Source organism: Amblyomma maculatum, chromosome 5 (genome assembly GCF_055883805.1).
Source record: "Amblyomma maculatum isolate TAMU_Amacu chromosome 5, ASM5588380v1, whole genome shotgun sequence".
In the NCBI taxonomy this organism is placed as follows: Eukaryota; Metazoa; Arthropoda; class Arachnida; order Ixodida; family Ixodidae; genus Amblyomma; species Amblyomma maculatum.
The window spans coordinates 43,520,323-43,540,966 of NC_139348.1; the positions used below are offsets into that span (position 1 = coordinate 43,520,323).

Sequence of the window (20,644 nt, forward strand, 5' to 3'; positions counted from 1 at the left end):
CTACAAGCAAGAGAACCATGTGGGCGAGCGGAGATGGTTGCTTCGGAGCATTCCCTAATCTAGTTCACATTGCATGCCCTACCTTTATCCTTTATTGCCAGTCATCTTCCTCCCTCATCAATGTTTGCACTCGTATATTTTCGCAGTGAGATGCAGCACGTGAAGCCCTCACGATAAGGCTGAGCATGTCTCATAAGGGCTTACTCTCTTTGAAGTGTCGATAATATTTCTGTAATGTTTGCAAGCGTTCCGCAAAGACGACATGCTTGAGCATGTCATTGATTCTGTTTTGATACAGAACAATTACGGAATCAATGCTAGCAATGCAGTACGAAACATTGATAGTTTATTGCTTTACAAACCACTACTTTCGTCCCACAACCGAAATCTTCGTAAAGTCCTTTTCTCTTTATTGATGCTGGGCGTTGTCGTGAGGCTTCTTTCAGGCCATCTATTTCAACTGTTTCATGTTCCACGTCAGAGACTTGTTTTCGTATCCTTGCGGAATCCGTCCATTTGGCAGCCTGTCGCACAAACAGCCATAACCCTCTTGACAATAGCAACCGCAGCCGTTCGGGCATCCTTTGTGAAGTGTAGCGTAGTTGCACTGTTGAGACAATAGTAATCTCGTTTTATGCAATGTGAAAAAGGACGACACTTAGTAGTTCTTAAGTCGTGACGCTAAATTGCTGCATAAATTTCTCAATAAAAACTTTTTCAGTACTTCTTAGCAAACTACGTTTTTCCAGTTATAACTTCTTCAAAGAATTGCTAACTATAGTTACTGACCAGTTTAGTGCCATGAAATTGAACAGCTGCCTCCAAAATCTATTAAAGCTAAATTTTCATTACCTACCTAGTGCAAAAATGTTGCCACCTTGTAGGTTTCTAAATTTACAGGGGTGCGCTTAAGCATTCTTGCCTGCAGAAATGCGAAGCGAAAGTATTGCGAGTTCTCTCACGTCAACAAGCGCATTCGACCAATATTATACGCTTGCAGACCTCGCCCGCGCTAGCCCCGGTGGCTTAGGAGTATAAAGTAATTCATCATCATCCGCTAGACTATACCCCCCGCAGGCTGAATGCAACTACCATATTCCTCCAGTTAACCCGGCCCTATGCTAGCTGCATCCACTTGACATCTGCGAACTTCTAAACCTCATCCCCCCACCTAACATTCTGTTACCCCCTGCTATTCTTTCCTTCCCTTGGAAATCAATTCGTTGCCCTTTTTGACCATCGATTATCCTCTCTTCTCGCAACGTCCCCTGCCCATGCCCATTTCTTCTTCGAGATTTTTTCTAGAATGTGATTAACCTAATCTGGAACCCTCCCAAAATCTACCAACAAATGCACTCAAATCAGTTAAAAAGTGCGTCATCCGCTTCGATAATTCTAACTATTTGTATGCCATCAGCGTTTCATCTCGGAATATTTTCTCTCTCGAAAACCTCGAAACTTACCGCCGCATCGAAAGCGTTTGTTTGCTTCACAGGTTTTTTTCAACGCAGTCTGAATCAAACGCCTTACATTATTTGTCCGACATGTATACCTCACCGCACTGCACATCCGTTTCAGACTTCCTGGCCCTTTCTCATACTGCAACATTTTCAAGCTCCTTTTTCCTCGCACTTCTGTGGACAGGAATGCCCGACCCACCAACTTCGCCGCTTCCAGGTGCCCAACATTAATCTTATATGCTCTAACACATTCTATCTTAAGGCGATGGCGTGTATTTATTATTGTTTTATATATTAGCCCTTCCCTTATATAAATACTCTAAAAGGGGTCATTAAGGGGAATCAACTGAAGTAAGCTAAGTGAAGAAATGAAAGCATACTCTGCACTATTCTTATCTGTTAACATTACACCTGCCGTTTTCCGTTCCATAGCTTTCTCCGTTGTTATCAACTTAAGTATAACCTTCTTCGTTAGCTTCCACGTTTCAACCCCATAGGTGAGTACAGGTACGAAACTGTTATACACTTTCCTCTTTAGTGAGACCGGTAAGCTGCTAGTAATAATCTCTGAGTACTTGCCAAATGCACTCCATCCTGGGTTTTTTCGTTTAGTTATATCCTTTATTGGTCCGGACCTTCCGTTGCGACCTGTGCTAAGTGGATATATTCGCCTACCATATCCAGTACTTTGCTAAGTATTATAACCTACCATTCCTTGTCTACTTCTGTCCACATGGTGTGCACATATCCCACACAGGACGCCAGCTCGAGCACTCTAGAATTCTGGGAGGCCGGTCGTACCAAATCCGACAGCTAGGGCAGACGGAAGTGATGAACTTCTCTCCTGGCGTTCATTGACTGCATGGTGTCTCAGTAAACTTTCTTATCTCTCTTCCTTCAAATAATTCACTACGTAACACTTTACATCCAGTATTCCTACATAGCGTTCGCGACTTTTGTATGGGATTAGCATTTTGAGCCTATGCGTCGCCATAACCGGTTGCAGGCTGTCAGCGCTGGTACCCTTGGTCTAGTTGACCTGTACGTCCGTCAGATAGTTTCTGGATTCATATTTTCTTCACTAAAGTGGGGACAAGCAATTAATCAAGAACTACCGCCCTATTTCACTCACATAGACTACTTATAAGCTACTTGAACACATAATATACAACCACATATCAAAGTTTCTCGAAGCTAATAAATTCTTTACTAAGTATCAACATGGATTCAGGAAGGATTACTCAACTTGTACACAGCAAAAACTATTCATGATTTCGCCTCGTCAATTAACAACTGAACGCAGATTGATGCCGTATTTATGGATTTCTCGAAAGCTTTTGATAAGGTAACTCGCGAAAGGTTAATTTAAAATCTGCACACAATACTTCATAACAAACAATTAGTAAAATAATTTTCAGCCTACCTTTCAAACAGAAAACAGTTCGCATTTTTTTACGATCATTCTTCTAACAGGGTTACATTTAACTCTGGCGTCCCTCAGGGCTCAGTTCTTAGGCCGCTGTTGTTTTTAATATATAATAATGACATGGTTGTTAGCATTCCTATGAAAATTAGACTTTACGCTGATGATTGTGTTATTTATACAGAGATAAGAAGTGTCTCCGATCAACTACTACGTAATAGTGCGTTGTAAACTGTTTTCGCATGATGTGAAGCATGGCAAATGTCCATTAACGTAAAAAAAACTGTACTAATGAGAATCCTTCACAAAAAGAAAGTCTTACCCTTAAATTATAGTATTAATAGCATGATACTGACAAAAGTAACAGAATACAAATATCTAGGGCTCTGGAACACAAATAATCTTAGTCGGAATAAACATACCCAGGTAGCACAAAGTGGGCTATGAAGGGTGGTGGGCCCGATGTAGGCCCCGCGATGGTCCTACTATGGACCGATTTGGGCAGCCGCTTTGGAGGAACATTTTTTTTTTATTTCAGTTGGCCCCTCAGATAATGACATATGACCAATGCGGGTTCTATAGCGCTAGCCGCCCTTGGGCTTGCCCACATTATTCTCATAGGTGTCCGATGCAGGAAATTGACGGAAAGCCCAAGTCCAAGTTTTCCCAATAAATATTTATGCACATATATAAGTAATTATTTTATACCTGTTTGCACTTTCTAAACAGCCACAATATTAAATTTTACAATAATTCATAACATTCATCTAGCCGAAATGACTTCATGTACAACTTGTTCAGGCTATGGAGATGTGTGTTCTGAACAGTAATATTGTGCTGGCAGTTGCAGGCTGTCCAAAGCAACCACATAAGAGGCAGCAGTTAGCAATCAGTTTGTTTTAGTATTTGTAGCGCAATTTGGATGAGCGCGAGAACTAAAGCCGTGTAAATTTCTAATCGACTAAACATGGCAACAACTGTTATACAAATAATCTATAATAGTAATTTAGGGCAACATCTAATGCAAATAAAGGTTGGAAACAATGATTACGCAATTGCACGCACGCCTTCTAGCCCCATTACGGCCGATGTGGGACCTACAGCGGCTTTGTGTGGGCAGCCCCAATTGGGCTGGATGTTGGTTTTCAACCTTAAGCTCACTTGCTGTTGCACGTGCCTTCAAATTCCCCACAAGGGACCAATTTTGGTATCATGCGGGCTCTCCCGCCTTCAAGCCCCATTACAGCCCATGTGGGATGTAAAGCAGTTTTATGTGGGCAGCCCCAATTGGGCTGGACGTTGTTTTTGAACCAAGAGCCCACCTGCTGTTGCACGGGCCTTCAAAGTCCCCACAAAGGACCGATTTTGGTACCAAGCGGGCACGCCCGCCTTCCAGCCCCATTACAGCCTATGTGGGACCTAAAGCGGTTTAACTAAGGCTGCCTCATTTGGGCTTCACGAGGGCTTGCCCAAATTGAGCCCTTATTCATATTTCATCTGCCCTCAAGTAACCTAAAAGGGGCCGATTGGGGCAGCGTGTGGGTATGTCCGTTTTCTTGCCCCACTACGGCCGATGTTGGTCCCACAAAGATTTAATGGGGACGGCCTCATTTCGGATCTATGAAGGCTTTCCCATAAAAAGCCTACATTTAGGTTGGATTGCCCTCAAATATCCGGCAAGGGACCCTTGTGGTCTGGATGCAGGAATGTGCTCTGCATTAGCCCAATAAACGCCGCTATGGGACCCATGCAGGAGGAGCAGGGGCAAGCCCAAATGGGGCTTGCCCACGTTTGCCCCATCGGGGACCGATACAGGTTTTATGATGGTTGCCCCAGCCCCACTTGCCTGCATCGGACCTGCTGGGGCCCCACATTCTGTGCTACCTGGGTATTGCTATTATAACGTGTAACGCTTTTTGAAAACTATTTTTCTTGATACGGGCATAGCGGTTGTCTACCCCATCTGTACGCCTACTTGCTTACAAATGCATTGTTACCTTAGAATATGCTGCTATTATTTGGGATCCGTTCACACAAATTAACATGAATAAATTAAAGAAGGTTCAAAACAGGATGGCCCGATATATAAATAACAATTACCGACGCACATCAGTAACACATCTTATAATTCAAGCTGGCCTTCTGACAATAACTGATTGAAAATTTCTTGCACGACTTAAATTTATATAGCAATTAATTAAGAGACACTAGAAAACTGAACTCACAGATTCGCTTGTTTTTTCGTCCGGGTATGCAACCCGACAACGAAACCAGCTAACTTTAACTCCTTTTTACGTTCGAAATAACTGATTCAAATACTCATTGCTTCCACGAACTATTTCCGACTGGAATAACTTCCCTAACAATGAAGTGCTGCAGAAGTCGCTGACGTTGTCCTCGCAACATATCGCCTAGGTTTTTTTATTGCATTTGTTATTTCACTGCTGTGTTGTATATGTTTAATTATTGTGTTCCTAATGATGCAAAAAAGGTTCTACTTGCACTCTTATTTTTTTGCAAGTTTTGTTAAACTGCTTAGCTTTTATCCCCACCCTGCTAAAATCCCAACGCCGGGATTGCAGTATCAATAAATAAAATAAATAAATTCCTTGACGCGTCTGACCCGATAGTAAGCGCATTCTTGCAAGCCAAATTTGTTCAGGTTTTACCGAGTCTTATTCTCTCTTCTAAAATTTCTGATCGTCCCTGTTTACGGGGTGCACGGCGTGAGGTATATCTGGAGGCTCGATTCCAACTTTGTTTGTTCCCCAAGTAGTTATTTACATTGCGAGAAATCGTTTGCACATGGATTCCATTCATATTGCCGCATGCCTCTCTGAAAAGAGGACAAAGAAGAACAGAGGACAAAGAGGACGAAACTGAGTGTAGCGCGTGGAAATGTTCCGATCAGTGATCGCTACCTTGTACTCGTTACATTTTCTGGTGGAGCAGCCGGGTACGATTTCTCTTTTTGCTGAGTGCAACCCCTCAAGGGCAACCGAGAGCCACCACGGATTTGACACCGGTCCATCGCAGTTGCAGCCGCCGCCTTCGAGGTCAGTCGCCAGAGTTCGGGCCTCTTTCCTGCACGCCTGTGGCCAACATGCATAGGTCTAACACGAAAATTGCTGCTAACGGAGAGTCTTCACCCCAGTTCGTCGTCCTCCAGTCTCGAACGCCACCGTCCTTCCATGGCGAGCTTTATGAGGACGCTGAAGACTGGCTGGACCAATTCGAACGGGTCGCCAATTACAACGGCTGGGATGAGCAAAGGAAGATCTATAATGTCTACTTTGCTCTCGAAGATTCAGCGCGGACGTGGTTCGTGAACCACGAAACGACGCTATCAACATGGGACCTCTTTCGTCGCCAGCTGTTGGCGACCTACACCGCCAACGACCGAAGAGAGCGTGCGGAGTCGGCGCTGAAATCTCGTATCCAAGCCCCAAACGAGAGCATTGGAATGTTCTACGAGGACATGATCCGCCTTTTTAGGCGTTCTGATCCAAATATTTCAGAGGAGAAGAAAGTGCGCCACCTAATGCGCGGGGTGAAGCAAGAACTATTTGCTGGCCTTGCGCGCAATCCACCTGGCACGGCATCGGAGTTTCTAGCGGAGGCCACCACGATAGAACAAACACTTCGACACAGGGCTCAGCACTATAGCCGTAACGTGTCCGCCATGTCACCGGTCGCTTACGGTTCCGGCTTCAACGGTTCTGATGATGCCTTAATGGAGCTTATTCGATCTATGGTCAGAGAAGAGCAGAGACATATTCAGCTACAGGGTCTAACATCACCGTCGAGGCTTCCATCATTCGCGGAGGTCGTTCGCGAAGAAGTGAGGCAAGCCGTCCCGGAACCGTCTGTGCCTGGTGTGCAGCCACCGCCACCGAGTGTGCCAACGTACGCGGCCGTGCTTCAGCAGCATAACCTCTGTGATCCTCCAAGAGGGAACCCCACGGTGCCGCATCCAAACCAGCACCATAGTGGATACGGCTCTCCCAGAGCCAGAGTGAGCCCCCCTACTCTTGATCCACGCCCACGCCATCCTCCTCTTCTAGCCGAGGCACGATTTCGAAGGACTGACGTCTGGCGTTCTCCTGACAATCAGCCTCTTTGTTACCAATGTGGTGAGGCCGGTCACATGTTAAGGTTCTGTCCGTACCGCCGCGCCGGACTTCGTGGCTTCCATCCGCGTGCACGATGTCCTCGGAGTGGTGAACGACCACCCGAAATCGAGGAGTACCTGTCGACGCATACGAATCCTCCGGACGTCCCAAAATACGGGTCCCGCGTCATTACCTCTTCCCGTTATCGTTCTCCAAGTCCACGGCCCTCTACATACCGCACTAGCCGCTCGACGAGCCCCCGCTCCCCGAGGCTTCGGGAAAACTAGGAACAGCGACCTGCGAAGGTGAGGCCGCTGACGAGCGAAGTGCTGAACATCCTCCATCAAGTTTAGTACAAGATAACGGCTATCAGACGGCGACATGTAACGATGATCCTGAGTGCGCAGTTTCGGACATACCGATTTCTATCGACGATTGTCTCATTACAGCTTTAGTTGATACGGGGGCGGACTATTTAGTTATGAGCAGTGGGTTAGCCAGGAAATTGAAGTAAGTTTTAACCGAGTGGACTGGGCCTCAGATCCGCACTGCAGGGGGACACCTTATTACCCCGGCTGGAAGATGCGTTGAGAGAGTTGCAATTGACGGATTTGTTTATGTTTGCGACTTAGTTGTACTTACCCACTGTTCGCGAGACGTCATACTCGGGTTGGACTTCTTACAGGCTAATGGTGCGATAATTAATTTGCAAGAATCACGAGTGACATTTTCGCCGAGCCAAGCCATTGCGAGATCTAGCGTCGACGGTTCATCAACGTCCGCCTTACGTATTACAGCTGCTGACGTTACGGTCCCGCCACGGTGCAGCATTATGGTCTTGGTAGAGAGCGACTCACCATGCGACCGAGACATACTGGCAGAGACTAACGTGGGCTTGCTTCTTGAGAAAGGGATCCACGCTGCAAGAGGACTTGTTCACATACGGGACGGTTGCGCGAAGCTCTGGATTACGAATTTCGGGACCGAATTTCAGCACATTGCGAAAGGAACGGCCATCGCGTATGTTGCCGACATTATTGAGCCAGGGAACATCTGCACTCTCGCGCCGCCGTCGCCAGCCAGATGTAATGAAGCCGACATTCTATCAACTGTGGACATTAATGCCAATCTGTCGGTGGTTGAGCGGCGGCGACTCCTAGACCTCCTTCAGGAATTTGCGGGATGCTTTGCAACCTCTTCAAAAGTTAGGCGTACCCCAGTAGCCAAACACCGCATTATGGTTGACGCGGAGACCAAGGCGATTTCCCAACACCCATACCGAGTGTCGTCAACGGAACGAGAGCTATTCGAAGACAGGTGCAGGAAATGCTTACCGATGACGTGGTACAGCCGTCTACCAGACCCTGGGCTTCGCCTGTAGTGTTGGTGAAGAAAAAAGACAACACCTTGCGTTTTTGCGTCGATTATCGTAAGTCAAATCAGGTAACGAAACGGGACGTATACCCGCTCCCACGTATCGACGACGCATTGGACCGGTTACGCAATGCCAACTATTTCTCGTCTCTTGACCTCAAGAATGGTTACTGGCATATAGAAGTGGACGAAAGGACAGAGAGGAAACAGCGTTCGTCACCCCCGATGGGCTTTATGAATTTAAAGTGCTTCCTTTCGGTCTCTGTTCTGCACCAGCAACCTTCCAGCGAATGATGGACACGGTTCTCTCTAGACTGAAGTGGCAAACGTGCTTAGTGTAGGAGCGCCTTGACCGACTAGGAATGGTACTACAGGCACTGCGTTCAGCCCAACTGACGATAAAACCACAGAAATGCCATTTCGGATTCCAGGAGCTCCGCTGTCTTGGCCATGTTATTAGTTGTGAGGGCGTGAAACCAGATCCCGACAAGACTGCTGCTGTGAAAAATTTTCCGCGCCCAACCGACAAAAAGTCCGTTAGAAGGTTTTTGGGGCTTTGTGCCTATTACAGGCGTTTCGTAGAGAATTTTTCAGTGATTGCCGAGCCTCTTACGCGTCTTACCCGAGACAATGTTCCTTTTGCGTGGCAAGATTATCAAGAGGATGCATTCAACAAGTTGTGCCGGCGACTGCAGGCCGCCCCTATACTTGCCAATTTTGACGAAAACGCCGCTACGGATATCCATACCGACGCCAGTAATTTTGGACTGGGTGCCGTTCTGATTCAGTGGCAAAATGGCACTGAGAAAGTTATCGCTTACGCAAGTCGCTCTCTTTCAAAAACAGAGACAAACTACTCAACCAAGGAAAAGGAATGTCTCGCGGTAGTTTGGGCCATAACTAGGTTCCGACCCTATATTTACGGGCGACCTTTTAGGGCTGTGAGCGACCACTATTCGTTATGCTGGCTAGCCAACCTCAAAGACCGCTCTGGACGGCTTGCAAGGTGGAGCCTCCGTCTCCAAGAATACGACATTACGGTTGTATACAAGAGCGGCCGTAAGCACAGCGACGCCGACTGCTTGTCTCGTGCACCAGTTGATGCTGCCCCTCCCGACCGAGAAGACGATGACTTCCCGTTTCTTGCTGTCGTCACGACCACCGACATGGCCCAGCGTCAACGGGCTGACCCCGGTTTACGCCCGCTTATTGAGCATCTAGAAGGCCTTGATGTAGCTGTCCCACGTGCTTTCGCACGGGGTTTATCGTCCTACAGCATTCGCAATGGCGTCCTATATAAGAGAAATTTTCAGCACAACAAGGAAACCTTTCTTCTCGTTGTGCCGTCCGACCTCAGGCCAGAAATCTTGCACGCATGTCACCATGAGACTTCGGGTGGACATTTAGGAGTCACGCGAACATTAGCACGCATTCGACAAAAGTACTATTGGCCTAAGTTGCTGCCTTCAGTCCAGCACTACGTGAGAACATGCCGAGATTGCCAGCGGCGAACGACACCTCCACTGAAGCCTGCAGGGCTCCTTCAGCCGATACCTCCGCCAACAGCCCCTTTCCAGCTAGTGGGTATGGATCTTCTGGACCCTTTCCAATCGTCCGCATAAGGGCACAGATGGATAGTAGTGGCGACGGACTACTTAACGCGATACGCCGAGACACAGGCACTTTCCCGTGCAACTGCTGCAGAAGTAGCCCAGTTTTTTCTTAAGACCATCGTACTGCGCCACGGTGCCCCATCGGTTATTATCACTGACCGCGGTACAGCCTTTACGGCTGAACTAATGCAGGCTCTCTTCAGTCTTACCCGCACAAGTCATCGTAGGACTACTGCTTAACATCCGCAAACAAACGGACTGACTGAACGCCTCAATAGAACGCTTGCAGACATGATTTCCATGTATGTCGACGTTGAGCATCGCACGTGGGATGAAGCTCTTCCGTATGTAACTTTTTCATACAATACGGCTGAACAGGAAACGACGCGTCTTGCGCCATTCCAGCTAGTCTACGGTCGTCCGGTCACCACAATGTTGGACGCTATCCTACCCATAAGTCATGACGACGATGTCACCAACGCCTATGCCGACGTCGACATATTTCTACAGCGGGCCGAAGAAGCGCGCCAGCTCGCACGATGCCGTATTCAACAACAACAACATCGCGATGCCAGTCGGTACAACCTCTGATACCGAGACGTTCAGTACCAACCTGGCGATCTTGTATGGGTGTGGACACCAGTGCGCCGTCGAGGACTCTCCGAGAAACTACTTCGCCGTTACTTTGGGCCATACGAGGTCATTCGGCGTCTTAGTACCGTGACTTACGAAGGTGTTGCTCGGAGCCAACGACCTTCAACACGGCGACGCTCAAGTGCTGAAACTGTTCATGTAGTGCGGACGAAACCGTATTATGAGAGGCAGTGACCTTTGTAGCTTTGTGTTCCCTGCTTCTCCTGTGTGCATAATCTGAGGAGTCGAGTTGCCGCTTTCGAAGAGGGGGGGTAATGCCGCGTGCCTCTTTGAAAAGAGGACAAAGAGGACGAAACTGAGTGTAGCGCGTGGAACTGTTCCGATCAGTGATCGCTGCCTTGTACTCATTACAATATTCCTTTCCCTCTACTAATGCTACGTTCTTTGTATTTCGGCCTACCGGGACATGATGTACTTCAAGGATTAAGAAAAATGACTGTCTCGTGGTGTACGAGTACTTTATTTTATAAGCTATATACTGAGTCTGTCCGTTCAAACGTGGTTAGGAAAAAAGTATATTTTTGTGGCTATGGTAAATCACCGCCTTTGAGATCCTACATAAAAAACTGAACATTGTTTCCTTCACTGTACAGATACAATACTGCTCTGGGATGTTATGCGACGGACATTGAAAGAGTGGTAACATGACGCGCATTCCTTACATTACCTCACTGCACTGCCATTTGTTGATGAACTTTAGATTATAACAAGCTTTAAGTAGCGCGAGCTCATTTGCTAGGGCTATAGGTCAAAGTAGGCGCTTGCAGGTAGGCGCTTGCAAGGTAGGCGCTGGCTCGAATAGCTGGTGCTCGCGTCTCGTGCCGGTGCGCTGCCGCCAGGTCGTCTTCTTTACAATCAACCCCCCCCCCCCCCCTGAGGAAGAGGGAGCCATCCTGGCGACTTAAGGCCACAACAATACGTCTGGCTCGCAGTAGGGTTGCAATCGAGAAACGGACGGTGTCACACCCACGTCGTCGAAAATCTGGCGAAGGCGTGACGGGCTCGGCAATGCAATTGACGGGTGAGGTGCGCTCAAGGACACGGCAGCTCGGAGGAGGGGCCAGGTGATGACCAAGGCACATGTAGTCAAACAAGGGTTTGCGGAAGAAAGCGGTCGGCGGCGTGAGCAGCGTCAAAACAATTTTTCTGTCGGCCCAGGTCGGAAGACGTGAGCGAAAGGGCGAGCTTCCCGCACTCCTCAGCATATCTATAGAGGCTTCAGACACGGTGATGGCTTCAGAAAAATCGGGCCGGTAAGGAAGTATGGTGTCTGGTGGTGAAGATGGCTCACGTCCACATAATAGGAAAAAATGACAAGGGTTCAACGCTGCTGAACCAAATATTGAGCGAAATCATTAGCTGCGGGTGACCGAGCGTCCTTCTTCTCTTTTTCTTCTTCCTCAGCCCGCGTACAAAGCACCGCTTTAACCAAGCCGTAAGAACGTGAATGCCAGGGTCCTAGAAGGCTGATTCTGACATAACCGTCCCATGTGAAACGAGAGACCCAAGTTGGTAGCTCCTGCCGACCGCTTGAGTGGGTAGCCCAGCTCTCAGCCTTGTGTCACGTGGGGCGTGACGTCACAGCGTCATGTGGGTAGACGTGGCTACCGGCCGCGCTACGCTGAAGGCTCGAAACCTAGAGTAGTAATGCTTTCGCAATAAAATGGCAAGAGTCCCGTAGTGGTCTGCGTAGCGGAGTTGTATGCGTACGTGACGGAGGGTAGCAATGTGACCCGATTGGAATGGTCGGCAGCCACGTATATTGACATGTTGTCGCCTAGGTTTCGGTCGAATCTTTCAGTCAGACCATTATTCTGCGGGTGATAGGCCGTAGTAGTGCGATGGGTAAAGTTACATTGCTGCAGGAGGGACGGACCCACTTCAGATAAAAATACACAACCACCGTCGCTCAGCAGTTCCCGTTGCGCTCTGTGACGAAGGGTGAAGTGGTGGGAGGTGAAGGCAGCAACATCGCGTCCCGTAACAGCAGGTAAAGCGGCAGTTACGGCTTAGCGGGTGAGATGATCTACCGCTACAATGACCCAGCGGTTTCCGGTTGCAGTGTAAGAAAGCGGGCCGTAGAGGTCAATGGCTACTCGGTCGAAAGGCCTTGAGGGGCAAGGGAGAGGCTGGTTGGGGCGATGGAATCACGATGGCCGACTTTGCGGCGTTGACAATCAGGGCATGAGCAGACGAACTTGCAGGCGTAGGTGTACGTTCCGCGCCAGTAGAAACGCAAGCGAAGCCGAGTATCTTGAATGCTCCAGCGTGAGCGGCATGCAGCTCAGTGTGAAATGAAGAGCAGATTTCTGAACGCAAGTGTCGAAGAATGAAAAGCAGCCATTTGCGGCAGGAAGAAAGATAATTTCGGCGGTATAAGAGGCCGTCGCGAATTGTAAAATGAGCAGCCTGGCGGAGAATTGCATGAGCCGTCGAAGTGGGCGAAGGGGCCAAAAGGAAAGCGAGAAGGGAGGCGATCCATGGATCTCTGGGCTGCTCGACTGCTTTGTTGGTCAAAAATGAAGGAACTGCAGTAGTAGAGAGCGATCGAGACAGTGCGTCGGCGTTTGCTCCCTTCCAGACTGATAAACAACACGAATATCATATTCTAGAAGCCGTAAAGCCCAGCGAGCGAGGCGGCCAGTGGGATCCTTAAGGAGGACAGCCAACACAGAGTATTGTGGTTCGTAACGACATCGAAGGGTCGGCCGTACACAAAAGGGCGGAACTTCGCTATCGCTCAAACTATGGCTAGGCACTCCTTTTCAGTAACTGAGTAATTTAGCTCCGGCTTCGTCAAGGTTAGGCTCGCGTAGGCGACAGCATACTCAGCACACCCGGGTTTACGTTGCGCTAGAAAAGCACCGATACCTGTGCCGCGTGCATCAGTGTGGATCTTAGTAGGAGCATCAGGATCAAACTGCCGCAAATATACCGCAGAACACCAGCCGGAGAGGTCGTTGCTTCCATGAAGGAGGGTTGTCAATGGCGCGATAATGGAACCAAATTGCGGATGAAGCGCAGTAAAACAGACCAGAGACCTATGAAACTTCAGAGTTCCTTCATCGTGGATGGTTTTGGGAACGCAGTGAAAGCACTAAGTTTAGTTGGGTCGTGGAGCGCACCGTCCTTAGAAAGTACCTGGCCCAAAGTTGTCAGTTGTAGTGCGGCAAAGTGACATTTCTTTACATTTAGTTGCAGGCCAGGTGCAGTATGACTCCAAAACATGTTTCAATCGAGCGGGATACGTCGAGAAATCCGGTGAGAAACAATGTCGTCCAAATAGCACTAGCCCGTCTTCCACTTGAGGCCGCGCAATATGGGGCCCATCATGCACCCAAACGTGGCAGGTGCATTACACAGTCTGAACGCCATGACGTTAAATTCGTACAGTCCGTCTGGCGTCCCCAAATCTGTCTTAGCACGATCTGCATCAGCCAGCGCGGCAGACCAATATCTGGAACGGAGGTTCAAAGATGAGAAAAATTCTACTTGCAAACCGCCAAGGGCGTCGTCAATACGAGGCAAGGGATAGACGTGCTTACGGGTGATTTTGTTCAAGCGCCGATAGTTAACACAAAAGCGGATGGAGCCGTCTTTTTGGTGACGAGAACGACCCGAGAGGCCCAAGGACAGTGCGCAGGTTGAATGACGCCACGCTTAAGCATGTCGGCCGCTTAATTCGTCGACGATATGACGATCGGTCGCGGAAACGCGGTAAGGTCTATGGCGCAGGGGCGAATGGGTACTGGCGTCTGTCCGATGTGTAACAACCGATGTGCGGCATAAACTATGATGTGACAAATCACAGGAGGCACTGAACTGGTTAAGCAGGGCATGAAAATAGGTGTGTTGAGTCGGTGTAAGCTTATTGTCAATAAAGCTGTCAAAGATGTCTACTTGATATGAATCAGCAGAAGTAGAAGTAAGCGCAAAAACGGAATATGGCAAGGGTTATCATCGCAGTTGTCGCATTGCAGCATCGAGGCGAAAGGCTGGACGTGTCCCAGACAGTCGCCACGAAGAAAAGAGATGGGGCAATTGAATGGATTGATGACGGCCATGGCGCTGCAGCCCGCTGCAACAGTAAGCACGGCAAAAGGCAGGGGATGACGTCAGATGGCATCGTGGTAGCGAGGGTGAGGCTGCGTAGCTTCAGGATCAGTCCTCGCACACTCCACAAAATTATAACGAGCTTTATTGTAGGGCGAGCTCGTTTGCTAGGTAGGCGCTTGCAAGGTAGGCGCTGGCTCGAACAGCTGACGTGACAGTGGCGACGCGTGAAGCTATCGGAAGGCTTGAAGATGACAGATCATTTGGAAAGAGAATCTGATAAAACAGACATCAGAACGGCACAACAAGGTGGGTTTGAAACATCATCAGCCATAGCGAGTTTGGCGCACTGAGTAGAGGTTTCAGTCGTCGTGGCATCACAGATGGAGAAAAGCACTACTTCAGCACGATTGCAGTCGATAACGGTCTGATGATAGGATAGAAAGTCCCAGCCCAAAGGACGGTGAAATCAATGATGTAGAGAGCACCCTGAGTACGAACTCTCGCTGTACAGGCGGCGGCAGGGTAGATGAGCTGGGAATTGACAGCACGAATTGGAAAACCATATGGTGGCGTCGTCACTTTGCGCATCTGGCGGCACAATCTTTCGCTTAGCACGGACACAGCAGCCTCGGTGTCAACAACGGCAAGAACGTCGATACCTTACACGGAAACATTTATGAAATTCGGCGACGAAAAACGAGTTTAGATCTTCCATCGAAAACGAATTTTTTGCCTCTGAAAATACGATCAGTAGTTCTCCTGCGAAGGAGTTGACTGACGCTGCATGGGAGACACCGAGCGGCGACGCGGACATGTAGAGCGGCGACAAACAGACGGACGGTATTTGGGGACGATGGGCTCGGAAGTAGGGGTCCTGGTAAAATGCTGAGGAGGATCGTAAGCGTATGCTCGGTGGTCAGATTCGCGAAAAGAGGACATGACGCGGCGGCAGCAGTGACGCATCAGGTGTTCAGTGATGTCACAGGCGTAGCAAATCGCCAAGTTGTCTGGTATTTATCATGGTTGGAAACTTTGGGGGCGCAGCCGAACAGCAGGACCGGGAATGACTCGAGGGGGGGATCGAAAAGGAGGCAACATTGGCGGCGGCTGTAGGGCTATTTCAGCGTAAGTAAGCGGCGCAGCAACAGGAGGCGCTGCGATGGGAAGCACTGCAATGGGAGGCGGGAGACAAACTGACGACATGGCCTCAGAACTTTGCTCCCGGATCAGACGTTGAAGTGTTCGTACAAGATTTCATGACGGGTTCGGTACAGCGGGAAGCAGCGACAGCTGCCGGGCGACCTCCTCACGGACAAACTGCTGAATCTGGAGCATGAGAGAACTGTTGACTTCTCTCATTACGTCGAATTTATCAAGGGTCGCGGCTTGTGTTGAAGGCAACCGAGTGAAGACTCGTCCTCGGCGCAGTTCGTCATAACTCTGGCAGAGGTTGATGATCTCACTGGTAGAAGTGGGGCTTTTGGCTGCAAGCATGTGAAAGGCGTCTTCCTCAATGCCCTTAAAGCTCCACTGAAACGGCCACCTAGAAGCCACTGATAAACGTGTTCAGTGTGTAGAACAAATAATTTTGAGCACTAACCCAAAGTATAACTCCTTGGAACAAAGCCAGCGATTTATTATTAATTTTTAAAAACCGCATTTTTTTAAATTCGCGGGCAGAGAAGTCGTCGTTTGGTGGGGTCGCATTGAACTATTTCTTTAACCTGTGACGTCACGATTGAGCTGACTGGCAAGGCTTGCTAGAAGCTGCCATTCGCTGCGGCCACAGCTGCCATGACGTCACGGACACACTTCCGGCTGCTGCGAAAGTCGTCTGCTCGTGCGCTGCTCGAACTCTGTTCGGGCTGTTACACAGCTCGCCGTCCTTATCGGTTAAGCGCCCATTGCCCATCAAGCACAACAACCGAAGCGACGCAGTGATCGACGGAACGAAGCTGAATTTATAAATGTCTTATTTATATAACGTGGTTTCAGGAGTACGGGAGTGTCGTCCGACGAGGCGTCAACAGCACGGTCAAGCACCGAACGATGGCAGCACCTCCTCGACCGCCGTAAACACCGCCGCTGTGGCTTCTCCTCCCGCATACCGTATTGGCCTTGAGATCGAGCAGAGTCGCCACCTTGCGGCTCAGCGGCGAAACCTACTCAGTGTGGATGCGTTTTCGCGTCGCGTGCCAGCCCGCAGTGATTTACGCGCGCGCAAGCGGCGTGTACAGGAGTGTTTTTGTTTGTTTCGCAGTTCCTGTGAGCTTTTCCTTACCTATATGCCTCTTGCAAAATAAATATGAACAGTCTATAACCCTACGCTTCATTAAAAAATATATACTTGTCCGTATCGAGCATCTCATGCTTGGATAAGGACATCATCCATCGCGGTCTTCGGCGCTTGAGATCCTTTAACATGCAATGTCTCAAACGAAGTGGTACTGTCGTTACCGCCATGCCAAAGCAAAACAGGTCGCCGCCGTCAATAAAAGTTAATGCAAACGCTCAGAAATCGTATATTCCCATTTCTGTTTGGAATACCGCAGCTACTAAAATATATGCCACCGCAGACTGCTTCATATAGCAGAATGCAGTTTGAACAGACCACTCTATGCCTACTATGCCTTCTGTATGCAGGATATAGTTGTGTGAGTACTTTGTTGTTGTTGTTGTTTTGCTTTTCAACCTCTGTCGCGGTGTCTCAATGGTAAGGGCGCTCGACTGCTGATTTCGAGAACGGGAGATTCAATCACAATCGTTCCCAAAAGGCGCTGCTCTGCTGTGGGATTTAACTGCACAATAAACAATCCCACGTGGTAAATGTGGTGTTAATAATGAAAAAAAAAAGAAACGACACCAAAAGCAGCCTCTGCAATCATCCGTCATAGCCGATGCCGCTTTCATGCGTTAAACCCTGTCCAATATGCATTTCTTTTCCTTTATTTTTTGTTGTTGAAGGCTTCTGTGCATCCGTAAAAGTTTAGTGAGCACATTTTGCTTTAGAGAAATGCTCGAATGTTTGGGAAACATTTTCCCAGCATCTAATTCTCACCCTAAATATTACATAATACTACATTACAAATATTACATGATGTACTTTATTGGTAGCCTATTATAATCATTATAATCCCTTTTCGTCCAAGTGCTGTATTTCGAGCAAACTCGTCCTTTCTGACAAGGGGAGTAAAACAGCTTCATGCGGGCTTAAATATGAGTGTTTAGTTCGGAAATAAATACATTTTTATAGTCGCATGATAAGATGACTTCCATTTCTTTCGGAATAGTTTTATATCCGGCACCTGTTTGGAAGCTACCCTGATATTTTACTTCGCATAAGATTTAGTCACTGCTAAAGAATTAGTGATAGAGAAATTTTCAGCCTGTATATTTGCTTCCCAGAACATGACAGTGCCCATGCGCAGTTTATAACGATTTCTTCGCAGCGAGTAATTCGTAGCTTGCACCTTAACGTTACTGTAAATTAATCGCTTATTATTGTAAATTCTGTCAAATGTGTAAAAGTTCTCTCATACGGTGAAATTTATTGGCATTGCAAACGAAAATAATTACACTACTAATTTGTCGTTATATAATAAAAATACAAACATCAGAAATCCTTTATACTTTCCTCGGTTTCAGGAAATCATTTGCAGTTAGTGGCGCATGAAGTAATACACTATCACATTCTATGATAGTGGTCGCAAAAAGCATCTTGGCGAATTCAATCTACTCAGCGCTGTACACGTGAAAAATCAGCTTTCCTGTGCGGCGAGATTTCCTGTATAGTGTTTGCGTGATCTCATTTTTGGGAATACTTGTGCGTGTTTTTCTGGGCCAGAGTTGACGTGCACTCAGTCTAAAGCAACTCGTCATGCAGTGCGCTGTGAGTGCTACATTTAACCTGCTTAATCCTTGAGTCAAGTACGATATAATGAACCAGGCTTTCTCGATTCAATCTAAAGTACTGAGAAGGTCAGAGCACCAACCTTGTATCTGCGTGGGCTTGACACTAAATTAGCCGGTCTCATTCGCATCAGATACACGCAAACTGTTTAAAAGTCGATAAGAAAAACAAAGCTGTCATTAGGGAGGCCCAAGCATTAGGCGCGTCAGCGCGGAACAGCGCGAAAAACGTGTAAAGTAAACCTAGAAGACTGGTGGTTGGGTGCTGTTTTCCTAAAAACCGCTCTTCTTCTGCTGCATTGGCGAAATCCTTGGATTTTTTTTCTGCAGTACTGCAGAAATACTGCAGAAGACACGTTTTCATCGCCAACAAACTCGCCGTAAACTCGGAAGCAGACCTACGCAGCGTGCGTTTCTGCGAGCGCCGCCGGCTGCCGATCCACACTACCGGAGTGACGGTGGTGCCACCTCTAGGTCGATCTCGCGGCGAATACGAACGACAGGGCGGATCGTTAGCACCAATGTCCGAAATAAAGCGTGCTAAAATTTATTGACGTCTGGAATACTGAGCCAAATATAAAGCATGAAGCCCTCGTTAGGATCGCTGACTAGCAGCAAATTGCTGGTAAGAGCGATAGCCGTGATACAAGCAAGTTTCTGCTCAAGCCAGCTGCCGCTGGTGCATTTCGGCTCATCCGATCTGCTCGTACTAGCTCTGCGATTAATGCATCGCCAGAGTTAATCCTATAATTATTTTACTATGGCAGCATAGGATTCACAATAAGGCAGTTTCATAAGTAGAAGAGTTAAGACAGCGTTGATCAGTTCCAAAGCGCCGACCGCCACGGCTTCGAAGCGAAACAATTTAGGCATAGCGATGACTAGGGACGGTCACGCACGGCGCCAGCGTTCGCCGCGCTCGCGCGCCCCACCCCCGCGGTAATTGTGTAACGTGCCTCAGCCTGCTCGCGGCATCCCGTGCTGCAAGCGTTGCAAAGCTAAGGCCGCGCATTGTTTGACGTTCTGCTCAGCAACAAGCCGTTCAAACGATACTGCAGGCAAGACAAGGCTTCAGTACGCAGTTGGTGCGCTGTCAGCCGCAATCGAAGACGTCGGGCGGCGCCATATTCTATACACCGATCTTTAAACGTGATACAGTGGGCAAATGAATAACTTTGTGAAGCAGACCCGCTCGTACGTTTCGCGCACTCGGGCGCCGACGAGTAGCCTCCGTTAACAGATGCCGTCATAACCTCAAATAACGACGCAAACCGAGGTCGCCAAGCTCGGTTTTCGATAACCGCGGTTAGTGGTGTAACCATGGTTTGGTCGGCAGTGTAACATGGGCTAACCATGGGCTCGCGGTTACACTAACCGTCGCTGCGCGAACTGGCGAACTCCTCAGGCGTATGCGAGCGAGGACGGGTTGACGCGAGTACGCAAGCGAGCGAGCGCGCGTCAACCGGAAGTTCGTCGAAGTGACGAATTTCTGAGCGGAGCTTTGAACTCGCTTCTATTCTTAATTTTTTTTATGGCTCCCTTCGGCGTACGAGTTGAGAGGGAAAATTGGAAGGGTCACTTTTATTTGCCGATATCTCTAGTGTTACAGAAGCTAGATAGAACATTTTTGCGGGAGAATGATGGGTGGTTCAATATCTATCAGTGTTATGGCGTTCTTTACCCTTCTTGGTGACCCATTTCAGTGGACCTTTAAGTACATGCTTGATGTGCTCCGTCTCTGTGCATTGATGCATTGACGTGCCTGCATAGGTCGAAGACATCTTCGATATAACTAGTGAAGCTTTTACCGACCTGCTTGGAGCGAGAGCAAAGACGCTGCTTAGCGCGAAGTTTGCGCACGGCCGGACGCCCGAAGATGTCAATAAAGACAGTCTTGAAAGCGGACCAGGTGGCGAATTTTGAACCAAAGGTTGCCAACATCCGTCAAGTAGAAAATGACATTTGTCAGCTTCACGCCATCGTCCCAGCAGTTGTGAGAGCTCACCCGGTCGTATGAGGACAGCCAGTCCTCCGCATCATAGT

General features: G+C 48.4%; 1 protein-coding gene across 6 annotated transcripts in view; it reads right to left on the reverse strand.

Moving 5' to 3' along the window:
• Nucleotides 1-324: 324 nt before the first annotated feature.
• The window catches only part of LOC146188191 (uncharacterized), an 87,255-nt gene continuing 66,935 nt past the window's right edge, over nt 325-20,644 (reverse strand). For 5 of the 6 annotated variants that reach the window (XR_014707488.1, XR_014707489.1, XR_014707487.1 and 2 more), the window contains one exon: nt 325-607. Coding sequence is in view for 2 of the 6 variants with exons in the window: in XM_084603667.1 (XP_084459793.1) it covers nt 478-607 (130 nt within the window). In the remaining 4 variants the exon portion in view is untranslated. Of the gene's footprint in view, nt 608-8,329; nt 8,371-20,644 lie in introns of all 6 variants that reach the window. The other variant, XR_014707490.1, reaches the window with a different exon arrangement.